Here is a 14154-nt window from a genome sequence, read left to right as displayed (position 1 = left end):
GTTAAAGAAATGCCCTTTTCTCCAAGTTTCCTTAGATTTGGCTGAAAAACTAAATTTGCTTTCCTGTGTACCTCTTACTGAATTATAGTTATTACAGAATCTCCCACATTTGAGTGTAAATATGCCAAACATTCTATTTTGTATATTTTAATATCTTATGTGTGTTGTGATTAGGATTTTAAAGCATGAAATTTAGACCAAGCGCATGTGGGACAAATGTTCTGCTTGACTTCTATTGTAATTTTGCAACAGATGGTAGTGAGTGCTGTTGATTATATTTTTTCTTTCAATACCTGTAAGAGGTTATTGTGATACATACCACAAACAAAATGCTATGTAACCTACTTTGTATACTATAGGTTCTGTTCTTAACTTTCTTTTAAAAAAGTTATTACTGACATATTTATTAACAAACTACGGTTTCAAAAAAACCTGCATATTCATTTTCCAACATTAAATGCTTTCTTGTTTTTCTTACCTTAAGTTTATCAATCACTAAAGGTTTTTTCCATCTGTCCACTGAATTTTCATTCTTAATGTAGAACTCAATTACTTCCTTAAAGTAATAATAAGAAAAAAGTTCATTAGCTAAAGTTAATACAAAGTAAATAATGCCATAAACTGCAAATATCCAAAGTAAACCTATTTAGATGAAGAAGCTTTTCAAACGGCTATTAAATCAGTAATATTTCTTTCCAAACCCGATACATGAGTATAAACAAATCTAGAGGTTTGTTGCTCACAAAATTATGCTGTCTCGATATTAGATAACAGACTTCCAAAATCTTGTACCAAGATTTAGTGTTCCCTTTTTGGCAATATAGCTCACTGGGTAGTCATAGGAACCCCTCTCAAAGTAGCACAACTAAAAATGCCAGAGAAAATATTTAAAATAATGGAAAAAAAAACCCAAAACCAAAAACCATGTAATGAATAGCTGTGTTGGAAGAACAATAAGGAAAGTCCTCAGTGGTCAGAAATAAAAAAGCCTGACTCTTCAGGTGTTACTAAAGTACTTGTTTCAAGCCACCATTAGCAAAAATTAGCAAAACTAACAGTGTAACAAAACTAAATTACACTCCCCAAAGACTACTACAGACAAAAAAAAAAAGATCGTATATAGAATAAAGTATTTGTGTCCAATAGATTTAAAGAATAAAGGAAGGAATTAAAAGTATGACAAAGGAATTAAAAGTATGACAATCAAAATTGGCCAAATTTGAAAAAGAACAACAAAAAAGTAAAAGAATCAAAAGCAACTTGAGGAAAAGAAAAAACACATTAATTAAATTTAAAAATTCAAGCAGTGGTTCTTATAAACAATTGAGAACTGAATTCCCAGTGCAACAAATGAAGGCAGAAATCAGTGTTTTAATGTCTTCAGTTGCTAAGAGAAAATAACTGTCAACCTAGAATTCAATGTCCAATAAAACAATCTTTCAAGAATTAGGGCAAAATAAAGGCATTAGAGATAAAGAAACAGAGAGAATCTGAATCAGAATCATTACTTCCCTCTCTTGAGCAAAAAAAGGAAAATAAAAAGAAAAAAAAATCAAAGAAAAGGTTACTAGCAGATTCTCACTAAAGGAACTTGATCCTAAAAGAAACATTTGAGTTGCAAGAAGAAACAGTAAATAAAGTGGTAAATACATGGGTAAATATAAATTAAAAACTAGCCACACCAAACAGTAATAATAATCTCTAATTTGTGTAACTAAATAATCAAGATGAACTAAAATATGTTTTAGGAAGGCATTTTCCAATATTTTGCTCTTACAGAATCTCTATGCCTAATTTTTTTACTTATGCTAGAATTATAGATTAAAATCTGTGACTATTGTCACAAGGCCACATTACAAAATTATTTTCTAAAATTGTTCTACTCCTTTATAGTCATATAATACACAAAACTGTTCTTTTTATTAAGCATGGCTAGTCTAGGGGAATGATGTATTTAGTGAAAACTGCAAGAAGACAAAGGACAGCTCCTTTTCACCAGGATGAAGAGCATTCATCATTTCTGTCAGGAAGTCAGCTGAATTGGAGATTTCCTGTTTAGGGTTGTTTATTATGTCCATCCCTTGTACTGCAGTAGAAATAGTCAATGCTACAATATATTATGCAATACATTTACAAATTCCTCATCTCTGACTACCTCTTTATGATACTACAGTTCTGAGAAATTAAATCACCCAATGTTTACATAATTATTTTAAAAACTTGTGTGATTTAATACTTCCTGTTCTAAAATCTATCCATTTAGAGATCTGCAAAATCTGTTTGCATTGCAGTAGAAGTCAGAATTAATATAAAATCTCATTATAAAGAAGGTTTCTTTAGTTCTTAGAGTATGAAAAACAGTATATTGGTGAAAGGAGAAAGCAGAAAATACTTTTTTTTTTTTTAAGATTTTATTCATTTATTTGACAGAGAGAGAACACAAGCAGGCAGAGAGGAAGGCAGAGAGAGAGAGAGGAGGAAGCAGGCTCCCTGCCAAGCAGAGAGCCCGATGCGGGACTCGATCCCAGGACCCTGAGATCATGACCTGAGCCGAAGGCATCGGCTTAACCCACTGAGCCACCCAGGCGCCCGCAGAAAATACTCTTGATGCCTAATCGATTCCCCCCAGATAGCACCTTTAACATCTAACTTCCTCATAACTTACTGAGATACTGCTTTGCAGTATGTTAGTTCAGAATCTTAAATCTGAGCCTACAAGTAATTTTGCAATAGAATATGTTTTTCACCTTAAAGTTGTCTATTAGAAAAAAGCAATAATTCTTTAAGAGTACATTACACTTGAGGAAAATATGACTAATGTTATCTTTATATTGTAAGTGTATTCTCAAGACTATGTTGTTAGTTGTTTTAAATTCTATTTTTTAGGACTCCTTATCCATTTTATTTTTATTTTTTTTAGAGAGAGAGCATGCACACGTGGTGGTTGGGCAGAGGGACAGAAAGGGAGAGAGAGAATCTTAAGCAGGCTCCACACCCAGTGTGAGCCCAATGCAGGGTTTGATCTTATGACCCTGAGATCATGATCTGAGCTAAAATCAAGAGCTGGATGCTTAATTGACTGAGCCACCTAGGCCCCCTCCTTACCAATAGGAAAAACTGCCTTTTAACACTTTTATAGATATTGGGTTCTTAATGTTCTCACTTTATGAAATCCAAGGAATTAAAGGTCAGAGTAGTTTAAATGAAGCTTATTTCTCCCATTATAATGTAAAAGTGTTGAGAAAAAGTCATCAACAGTCTTACTAAAGATGTATACTGTTAAAATACTGGTGTATTATATGACATTATCTTGTTTTCTAGATGCGACTTTTAATTTTTATAAACTTAGTTATAATGCTGGATGTTAGGGTCCGTGATCAAAAGAACGAGACCAACACAAAGCGAAAGTCAAGCAAAGCTTTATTTCGCGCCAAGCATTGGAAATCAAACCAACCAGTCGGGGCTGTCTCTTACAAAGACGTGACGACCAGGACACGGACCCGACTACTTCCCTTACCCGACGAATCCCCTACCCGACGACGGTTCCCCCTACCCGACAACGACTCCCGCTGCCCCATGGCTCCCCTACCCGACGACAACACTCCTGGTGGCACTGCTCCCTGACGAGGCCGCTTCCCGATGATGATGCTCCGGCAGCGCTACTCCCCAGCGAGGCCGCTGCCCCGCCGGCGAGGCCGCTGCCCCGCTGGCGAGGCCGCTGCCTGGCCTCCCCAGCGATGCTCATGACGGTCCCAGCGAGGCTGCTCCCGACCATGCTGCTCCAGATGACTATGCTTCCCCTATGACGCTGCTCCGGATGATCCCAATGCTCCCAACACTGCTGCTCCCAATGCTACTGCTCCTGATGCTTGGGATGATCCCGACGCTATCACCCCTACACTACCTGCCTCACAGACTAACCTTTATAAAGGTTACCATACACAGGTAGCCAATGAAATTGCAATACACAGGGAAAACTGCACAGTCATGCTAGGTCGGCAGTACAGGTGACCAACTGAATTTCAATTTACCATAGTAAATATATGCGTGCCCCACTGATTGGATGTCTCCATCCGGATGGCCCGCTCCTACATCCGGGACCTGTAAGCAAGTTCTCTGGGAGGGGCAGGGTCAATCCAAGCCCACAACAAAAGGGCTCCCTCTGGCCAACCAGGCCCCTACACTGGATAGAATTTTATAGGCTTTCCCCCTCCTATTTTGAAAAAGTTAATTACTTTTCTCCAGATATCATTTCAAATGTGTATGTTCACAGACAAGGATTAGTATTGCTCAAAATCATTCTACATGATAAAGCATTTTTACAGATGTTGGCTTAAGATTTTTGTTTTTAACATTTTATTTTTTAAGATTTTATTTTTAAGTAGTCTCTATACCCAATATGGGACTCAAACTCACAACCCCAAGATCAAGACTTGCATGCTCCAATGACTGTGCCAGCTGGGTACCCTGGTTTATGATTTTTAATGAAAGAAAAAGCCCATGTTATTAGGCGTGGATATATTCTAGATTTGATCTGCAAAGACAAAATTACTATGGCTTTTCATGCCACAGAAATATTGACAGTCTTCTGTTAAAGCTATAGATTGCTTTTTTTTTAACTTATAATAAAGCATTTTTTTTTTTTACATTGAAAAACTTTTTAAATTTATTCTTTTGAGACAGAGAGATACAGGGAGAGGGCACGATCAGGGGAAGAGGCGGAAGTAGACTCCCGCTGAGCTGGGAACCCTACTCAGGGCTTGATCCCAGGACCTGGAGACCATAACCTGAACCAAGGCAGATGCTCAATCATCTGAGCAACTGAGGCATTCCTACATTGAAAATTCTTTGTAAATATTTTAATAGCTGCATAATATTAAGTTTAGCAGATATCACAACCCAACTTGTGATACTTCTTTTCTCTGCTTCATGTTTTCCTGGATTTCCCATTCACATTTATAAATGAAAGAGAATGCCACATGGTTTCTTCTGCTAATTCTGCCCTCTCCTTTGAATAGTCAGCTGGTTCCAGGCACGAGCATGTCAACAAATATGTTTCATTTTATGTGAGCACGCGGAAATCAGGCAGGTTGACAGGCAAGCTGGGGTTTACACCAAACCCCCATTTTTTTTTTTTTAGATTTTTATTTATTTATTTGACACAGAGAGAGAGAGAGATCACAAGTAGGCAGAGAGGCAGGCAGAGAGAGGAGGAAGCAGGCTCCCTGCTGAGCAGAGAGCCTGATGCGGGGCTCGATCCCAGGAACCCGGGATCATGACCTGAGCCCAAGGCAGAGGCTTTAACCCACTGAGCCACCCAAGCGCACCCAAACCCCTATTTTTTTTTAAATATTTTATTTATTTATTTGACAGACAGAGATCACAAGTAGGCAGAGAGGGAGAGAAGAGGAAGCAGGCTCCCCGCTGAGCAGAGAGCCCGACGCGGAGCTCGATCCCAGGACCCTGAGGTCATGACCTGAGCCAAAGGCAGAGGCTTAACCCACTGAGCCACCCAGGCGCCCCAAACCCTATTTTTTAAAAAAAGACACCGAAGTTAGAGGACTCTAGAGCACTAACCCTCATGTGAAATCCTGGCTTCTTGAAATAGATTATTTTTTTTTAGAGTCCCAAGTTTATTACTCATAGTTTAAATATGCTCTGACTCATTTTCAAGCCAGAGTAGTAACTGTACCCCTGCTGCAAGGATTACATAAGTTACTATACTTCAAGCTCTTGGTATAGTACCTGGCAGAGGAGTAAATCCTTAATATAATAACTAGTGTAGATTCACTGTCTCTCTCCCATTTGACTGTGAAGATAGCAACTTGTCTTCCTGGCATAATATCATCATGCTTAATAAGACTTAATATTGTCATGTCCCCACCATCAAGTACACTGACCAGCACAGAGAGGTGCTCAATGTTTGTTGAATGTCTGAAGGAAGTATTTTGCTGAGGGTAGAATTTACGCAAAGTCTGAATCTAGAACACATGCTCTAAGTTCAGGTTTTCCACAGTGTTCCACATTGGCTTACTTCTCTTTGATTTAGACAAACTGCTTAATGTCTCTGGGCCTCAATTTCCTCACTTTGTTTTTCATTTTATCTTTGTTCAAACTGGAGTGGTTAGCATGCAATATTCTATTCATTTCCAGTGTACAACATGTCATACGTATGATTACCAAGATAAGTCTAATCATTTGCTTTTTTTAGAGGACTCTTGCAGCCTTCTGTCTGAAGTAAATGCTACAGCTAGGCATGGGGTGTTACAGACCTACCCCTGCAGCCCATCTACAGGTTAATTCTTCAGTCAAACATCTTGATATTGTTTTCCCTTCTCACTCTTGCTCTCCGTACCAGCCAATCACAGCGGACTCCATTGTAAAACAAAACAAAACAAAACAAAATGGTTACCACCTGTGCTATAGCCTTCTCTTATTTCAAAACGCTTTTGAGCCTCACACCAGTCAGAATGGCTAAAATTGACAAGTCAGGAAATGACAGATGCTGGCAAGGATGCAGAGAAAGGGGAACCCTCCTACACTATTGGTGGGAATGCAAGCTGGTGCAACCATTCTGGAAAACAGCATGGAGGTTCCTCAAAAAGTTGAAAATAGAGGGGGAGGAGTCAAGATGGCAGAGAAGTAGCAGGCTGAGACTACATCAGGTAACAGAAGATCAGCTAGATAGCTTATCAATCCATTGTAAACAGCTACAAATCCAACAGGAGACCAAAGAGAAAAAGAACAACAATTCTAGAAACAGAAAATCGACCACTTTCTGAAAGGTAGGACAGCAGAGAAGTGAATCGAAAGCAACGGGAAGATAGACCGCAGGGGGAGGGGCCAGCTCCCGGCAAGCGGCAGAGCAACGGAGCACAAAATCAGGACTTTTTTTTTTTTTTTAAGATTTTATTTATTTATTTGACAGAGAGAGATCACAAGTAGACAGAGAGGCAGGCAGAGAGAGAGCGAGGGAAGCAGGCTCCCCGCTGAGCAGAGAGCCCAATGCGGGACTCAATCCCAGGACCCTGAGATCATGACCCAAGCCAAAGGCAGCGGCTTAACCCACTGAGCCACCCAGGCACCCCAAAATCAGGACTTTTAAAAGTCTGCTCCACTGAAGGACATTGCTCCAGAGGCTAAACTGGGGTGAAGCCCACGTGGGGTCAGCGTGGTCCCAGGTCCTGCAGGGACCTTCTGTGGAAGGATCAGGGGTGTCTGAGTGTTACAGAGCTCACAGGTATTAGAGTGGGGAAGCCGGCTACAGAGACAGAGTCAAGGAGTGAGCTCTCAGCTCAGGGTTACCTTGAACCGGTCACAGGTTGGGTGAGCTCGGAGTGCATCCAGAGGCCAGGAAGACAGGGGTGATTGAGCGCTTTTCTCTGAGGGCGCATGGAGGAGTGGGGCCCTGAGCTCTCGGCTCCTCCAAGCCGGAGATTGGGAGGCCACAATTTTCATTCCCGACCTCCAGAACTCTATGGAAAACGTTCAGGGAACAAAAGCTCCCAAAAGTGAACCAGAGCAGATTGCTTAGCCTGGCCTCTGGTAAGGGCAGTGCAATTCCACCTGGGGGAAAGACACTTGAGAATCACTACAACAGGTCCCTCCCCAAGAAAATCAACAAAAAATCCAGCCAAGACTAAGTTCACGTACCAAGAACAGCAGAATCCCAAAGGAGGAGAAAGCAAAGCATGGAACTCATGGCTTTCTCCCCATGATTCCTTAGTCTTGCAGTTAATTTAATTTTTTTTAATTTAGTTTTTTTTTCTTCTTCTAAAATTTTTTTTTAACTTTTACCCTTTCCCCTTTTAACATTTTTTAACTAGTTTATCTTAACAATACCTTTCACACACAAAATAATAATAATAATAATCTTTTTGGAACCTTCATTATTATAGTCATATTTTATCCTTCATTGTATCTAACTTTATTTTTTGTATACACACAGGGTTTTTTCTTCTAAAAAATTTGGAGTACAACTTCTTCTAATAGATCAAAATATGCCCTAAATCTAGCTCCAGGCTTGTTCTAGCCCCCAGCCTGAGCAAAATCTCTCCACTTTCTTTTTCTTTATTCTCCCAACCAACTTACTTTATCAACTCCTTTTTTAGAAATTAAAAAAATTTTTTTTTCTCATCTTTATAGGCATATTCCATCCCTTCATTGTGTTTACCCTTATATATGTTTTTCATTCTTTAAAATTTTGGGAGGTACTTTCTTCTAAGAGACCAAAATACTCCCAAAAGTGGGTGACCCTGTTCTAGTCACCAGTCTAATATATATATATTTTTTTTCATTTTTACATTTTTTAAAATTTGTTTTCTTTTTTTTTAAATTTTTTTTCTTGAACTTCTTTTTATCCCCCTTATCCCTCCCACCCCCATGATTTGGGGTCTCTTCTGATTTGGCTAAAGTGCATTTTCCTGGGGTCTTTGCCACCCTTTTAGTATTTTATTTGCTCCTTCATATATTCTTATCTGGACAAAATGACAAGGTGGAAAAACTCACCACAAAAAAAAGAACAAGAGGCAATACCAAAGGCTAGGGACCTAATTAATATGGACATTGGTAATATGTCAGATCTGGAATTCAGAATGACGATGCTCAAGGTTCTGGCCGGGCTCAAAAAAGGCATGGAAGATATTAGAGAAACCCTCTCTGGAGAGATAAAAGCCCTTTCTGGAGAAATAAAAGAACTAAAATCTAACCAACTTGAAATAAAAAAGCTATTAATGAGGTGCAATAAAAAATGGAGGCTCTTACTGCTAGGATAAATGAGACAGAAGAAAGAATTAGTGATATAGAAGACCAAATGACAAAGAATAAAGAAGCTGAGCAAAAGAGAGACAACCAAATACTGGACCACGAGGGGAGAATTTGAGAGATAAGTGACACCATAAGATGAAACAACATTAGAATAATTGGGATTCCAGAAGAAGAAGAAAGAGAGAGGGGACCAGAAGATATACTGGAGAGAATTATTGTAGAGAATTTCCCTAATATGGCAAAGGGAACAAGCATCAAAATCCAGGAGGTGTAAAGAACCCCCCTCAAAGTCAACAAGAATAGGTCCACACCGGGTCACCTAATAGTAAAATTTACAAGTCTTCACGACAAAGAGAAAATCCTGAAAGCAGCCCGGGAAAAGAAGTCTGTAACATACAATGGTAAAAATATTAGACTGGCAGCAGACTTATCCACAGAGACCTTGCAGGCCAGAAAGAACTGGCATGATATATTCAGAGCACTGAACGAGAAGAACATGCAGCCAAGAATACTATATCCATAGGCTATCATTGAAAATAGAAGGAGAGATAAAAACCTTACAGGACAAACAAAAACTGAAAGAATTTGGAAACACCAAACCAGCTCTACAGGAAATATTGAAAGGGGTCCTCTAAGCAAAGAGAGACCCTAAAAGTAGTAGATCAGAAAGGAACAGACAATATACAGTAACAGTCACCTTACAGGCAATACAATGGCACTAAATATCTCTCAATAGTTACCTTGAATGTTAATGGGCTAAATGCCCAAATCAAAAGACAAAGGGTATCAGAATGGATTAAAAAAAAAAAAATCAATATGCTGCCTACAAGAAACTCATTTTAGACGTGAAGACACCTCCAGATTTAAAGTGAGGGGGTGGAAAACAATTTACCATGATAATGGACATCAGAAGAAGGCTGGGATGGCAATCCTTATATCAGATCAATTAGACTTTAAGCCAAAGACTATAACAAGAGATGAGGAAGGACACTACATCATACTCAAAGGATCTGTCCAACAAGATCTAAGAATTTTAAATATCTATGCCCCTAACATGGGAGCAGCCAACTATATAAACCAATTAATAACAAAATCAAAGAAACAATTGACAATAATATAATAAAATCAACAATAATATAATAATAGTAGGGGACTTTAACACTCCCCTCTCTGATCATCCAAGCAAAATGGGATCAAGCCCCGCATCTGGCTCTCTGCTCAGCAGGGAGCCTGCTTCTTCCTCTCTCTCTCTCTGCCTGCCTCTCTGCCTACTTGTAATCTCTGTCTGTCAAATAAATAAATAAAATCTTAAAAAAAAAAAAAAAGATCAACAAAGAAATAAAGGCCTTAAATGACATACTGGACCAGATGGAGATCACAGATATATTCAGAACATTCCATCCCAAAGCAACAGAGTACACATTCTTCTCTAGTGCCCATGGAACATTCCCCAGAATAGATCACATCCTGGGTCACAAATCAGGTCTCAACCAGTATCAAAAGATTGGGATCATTCTCTGCATATTTTCAGACCACAATGCTCTGAAGCTAGAACTCAATCATAAGAGGAAATTTGGAAAGAACTCAAATACATGGAGACTAAACAGTATCCTTCTAAAAAATGAATGGGTCAACCAAGAAATTAAAGAAGAAAAAATTCATGGAAACAAATAATAATGAAAACACAACGGTTCAAAATCTGTGGGACACAGCAAAGGCAATCCTGAGAGGAAAATATATAGCAATCAAGCCTTTCTCAAGAAATAAGAAAGGTCTCAAATACACAACCTAACCCTACACCTAAAGGAGCTGGAGAAAGAACAACAAAGAAAGCCTAAACCCAGCAGGAGAAGAGAAATAATAAAGATCAGAGCAGAAATCAATGAAACAGAAACAAAAAAAAAAACAAAAGAACAAATCAACAAAACTAGGAGCTGGTTCTTTGAAAGAATTAGTAAGAATGATAAACCCCTGGCCAGACTTATCAAAAAGAAAAGAGAAAGAACCCAAATAAATCAGGAATGAAAGAGGAGAGATCACAACCAACACAAAGAAATACAAACAATTATAAGAACATATTATGAACAACTCTACACCAACAAATATGACAATCTGGAAGAAATGGATGCATTCCTAGAGACATATAAACTACCACAACTGAACCAGGAAGAAATAGAAAACCTGAACAGACCTATAACCAGTAAGGAGATAGAAACAGTCATCAAAAATCTCCAAACAAACAAAAGCCCAGGGCCAGATGGCTTCCCAGGGGAATTCTACCAAACATTTATTTTTTTTTCCCATTTTATTTATTTTTTCAGCGTAACAGTATTCATTCTTTTTGCACAACACCCAGTGCTCCATGCAAAACGTGCCCTCCCCATTACCCACCACCTGTTCCCCCAACCTCCCACCCCTGACCCTTCAAAACCCTCAGGTTGCCCCAACCTCCCACCCCTGACCCTTCAAAACCCTCAGGTTGTTTTTCAGAGTCCATAGTCTCTTATGGTTCGCCTCCCCTCCCCAATGTCCATATCTACCAAACATTTAAAGAAGAATTAATACCTATTCTCCTGAAACTGTTCCAAAAAATAGAAATGGAAGGAAAACTTCCAAACTCATTTTATGAGGCCAGCATCACCTTGATCCCAAAACCAGACAAGGATCCCATCAAAAAAGAGAATTACAGACCAGTATCCTTGATGAACACAGATACAAAAATTCTCATCAAAATATTAGCCAATAGGATCCAACAATACATTAAAAAGATTATTCACCATGACCAAGTGGGATTTATTCCAGGCCGCAAGGTTGGTTCAACATCCGCAAATCAATCAATGTGTTGCAATACATTAATAAAAGAAAGAACAAGAACCATATGATACTCTCAATAGATGCGGAAAAAGCTTTTGACAAAGTACAGCATCCCTTCCTGATCAAAACTCTTCAAAGTGTAGGGATAGAGGGCACATACCTCAATATTATCAAAGCCATCTATGAAAAACCTACCGCAAATATCATTCTCAATGGAGAAAAACTGAAAGTTTTTCCGTTAAGGTCAGGAACAAGGCAGGGATGTCCATTATCACCACTGCTATTCAACATAGTACTAGAAGTCCTAGCCTCAGCAATCAGACAACAAAAGGAAATTAAAGGCATCCAAATCAGCAAAGAAGAAGTCAAACGATCACTCTTCGCAGATGATATGATACTATATGTGGAAAACCCAAAGGCTCCACTCCAAAACCGCTAGAATTTGTACAGGAATTCAGTAAAGTGTCAGGATAGAAAATCAATGCACAGAAATCAGTTGCATTTCTGTACACCAACAACAAGACAGAAGAAAGAGAAATTAAGGAATCAATCCCATTTACAGTTGCACCTCAAACCATAAGATACCTAGGAATAAACCTAACCAAAGAGGCAAAGAATTTATATTCAGAAAACTATACAGTACTCATGAAAGAAATTGAGGAAGACAAAAGGAAATGGAAAAATGTTCCATGCTCCTGGATTGGAAGAATAAATATTGTGAAAATGTCTATGCTACCTAAAGCAATCTACACATTTAATGCAATCCCTATCAAAATACCATCCATTTTTTTTCAAAGAACTGGAACAAATAATCCTAAAATTTATATGGAACCAGAAAAGACCTCGAATAGCCAAAGGAATATTGAAAAAGAAAGCCAAAGTGGGTGGCATCACAATTCCAGACTTCAAGCTCTATTACAAAGCTGTCATCATCAAGACAGCATGGTACTGGCACAAAAACAGACACATAGATCAATGGAACAGAATAGAGAGCCCAGAAATCGACCCTCAACTCTATGGTCAACTAATCTTCGACAAAGCAGGAAAGACTGTCCAATGGAAAAAAGACAGCTTCTTCAACAGATGGTGCTGGGAAAATTGGACAGCCACATGCAGAAAAATGAAATTGGACTACTTCCTTGCACCACACATGAAAATAGACTCAAAATGGATGAAGGACCTCAATGTGATAAAGGAATCCATCAAAATCCTTGAGGAGAACGCAGGTAGCAACCTCTTTGACCTCAGCTCAGCAACATCTTCCTAGGAACATTGCCAAAGGCAAGGGAAGCAAGGGCAAAAATAGAACTATTGGGACTTCATCAAGATCAAAAGCTTTTGCACAGCAAACAGTTAACAAAACTAAAAGAGAACTGACAGAATGGGAGAAGACATTTGCAAATGACATATCAGATAAAGGGCTAGTATCCAAAATCTATAAAGAGTTTAGCAAACTCAACACCCAAAGAACAAATAATCCAATCAAGAAATGAGCAGAAGACATGAACAGACATTTCTGCAAAGAAGACATCCAGATGGTCAACAGACACATGAAAAAGTGCTCCACATCTCTTGGCATCAGGGAAATACAAATCAAAACCACAATGAGATACCACCTCACACCAGTCAGAATGGCTAAAATTAACAAGTCAGGAAATGACAGATGCTGGCGAGGATGCGGAGAAAGGGGAACCCTCCTACACTGTTGGTGGGAATGCAAGCTGGTGCAACCACTCTGGAAAACAGCATGGAGGTTCCTCAAAAAGTTGAAAATAGAGCTACCCTATGACCCAGGAATTGCACTACTGGGTATTTACCCTAAGGATACAAACGTAGTGATTCGAAGGGGCATGTGCACCTGAATGTTTATAGCAGCAATGTCCACAATAGCCAAACTATGGAAAGAACCTAGATGACCAGCAACAGATGAATTTCTGTTCATATATATATACATGGTATATATATAAAATGGAATACTATGCAGCCATCAAAAGAAATGAAATCTCGCCATTTGTGACAACATGAATGGTACTAGAGGGTATTATGCTTAGTGAAATAAGTCAATCGGAGAAAGACAACTATCATATGATCTCCCTGATATGAGGAAGTTGAGAGGCAATGTGGGGGCTTTGGGGGTAGGAAAAGAATAAATGAAACAAGATGGGATCGGGAGGGAGACAAACTATCAGAGACTCTTAATCTCACAAAACAAACTGAGGGTTGCCAGGGGGATGGGGGGTAGGGAGAGGGTGGTGGGGTTATGGATATTGGGGAGGGTATGTGCTATGGTGAGTGCTGTGAAGTGTGTAAACCTGGCGATTCACAGACCTGTACACCTGGGGCTAATAATACATTATATGTTTATTAAAAAATTAAAAAAATGATTTTGAGGTATGTCTTCCTCTGTTAGGGGTTATTCTTTGGAATGATCCATTCTGTTTTCCAATTCAGCTTCCATTCTCTTTTCTTTCTTTTTCTTTTTTTTTAAAAAGATTTTATTTAATTATTTTTCAAGAAGGGAGGGCAGGGAGAGCGAGAGGCAGGCCCCCGCTGAGCAAGGAATCCAATACAGCA

General features: G+C 39.0%; 1 protein-coding gene across 2 annotated transcripts in view; it reads right to left on the bottom strand.

Annotated features, from left to right (window-relative positions):
• The window catches only part of ACAD11 (acyl-CoA dehydrogenase family member 11), a 103682-nt gene that overhangs the window by 57337 nt on the left and 32191 nt on the right, over positions 1–14154 (bottom strand). For both annotated transcript variants that reach the window (XM_046001775.1, XM_046001776.1), the window contains one exon: positions 479–556. In XM_046001775.1, the coding sequence (XP_045857731.1) occupies positions 479–556 (78 nt within the window). The remainder of the gene's footprint in view (positions 1–478; positions 557–14154) is intronic.

The sequence above is a fragment of the Meles meles genome, chromosome 4, assembly GCF_922984935.1.
Source record: "Meles meles chromosome 4, mMelMel3.1 paternal haplotype, whole genome shotgun sequence".
Taxonomy (NCBI): domain Eukaryota; kingdom Metazoa; phylum Chordata; class Mammalia; order Carnivora; family Mustelidae; genus Meles; species Meles meles.
Note: the sequence above shows the minus strand (reverse complement) of the source record. Positions and strands in the feature narration are given on the sequence as shown.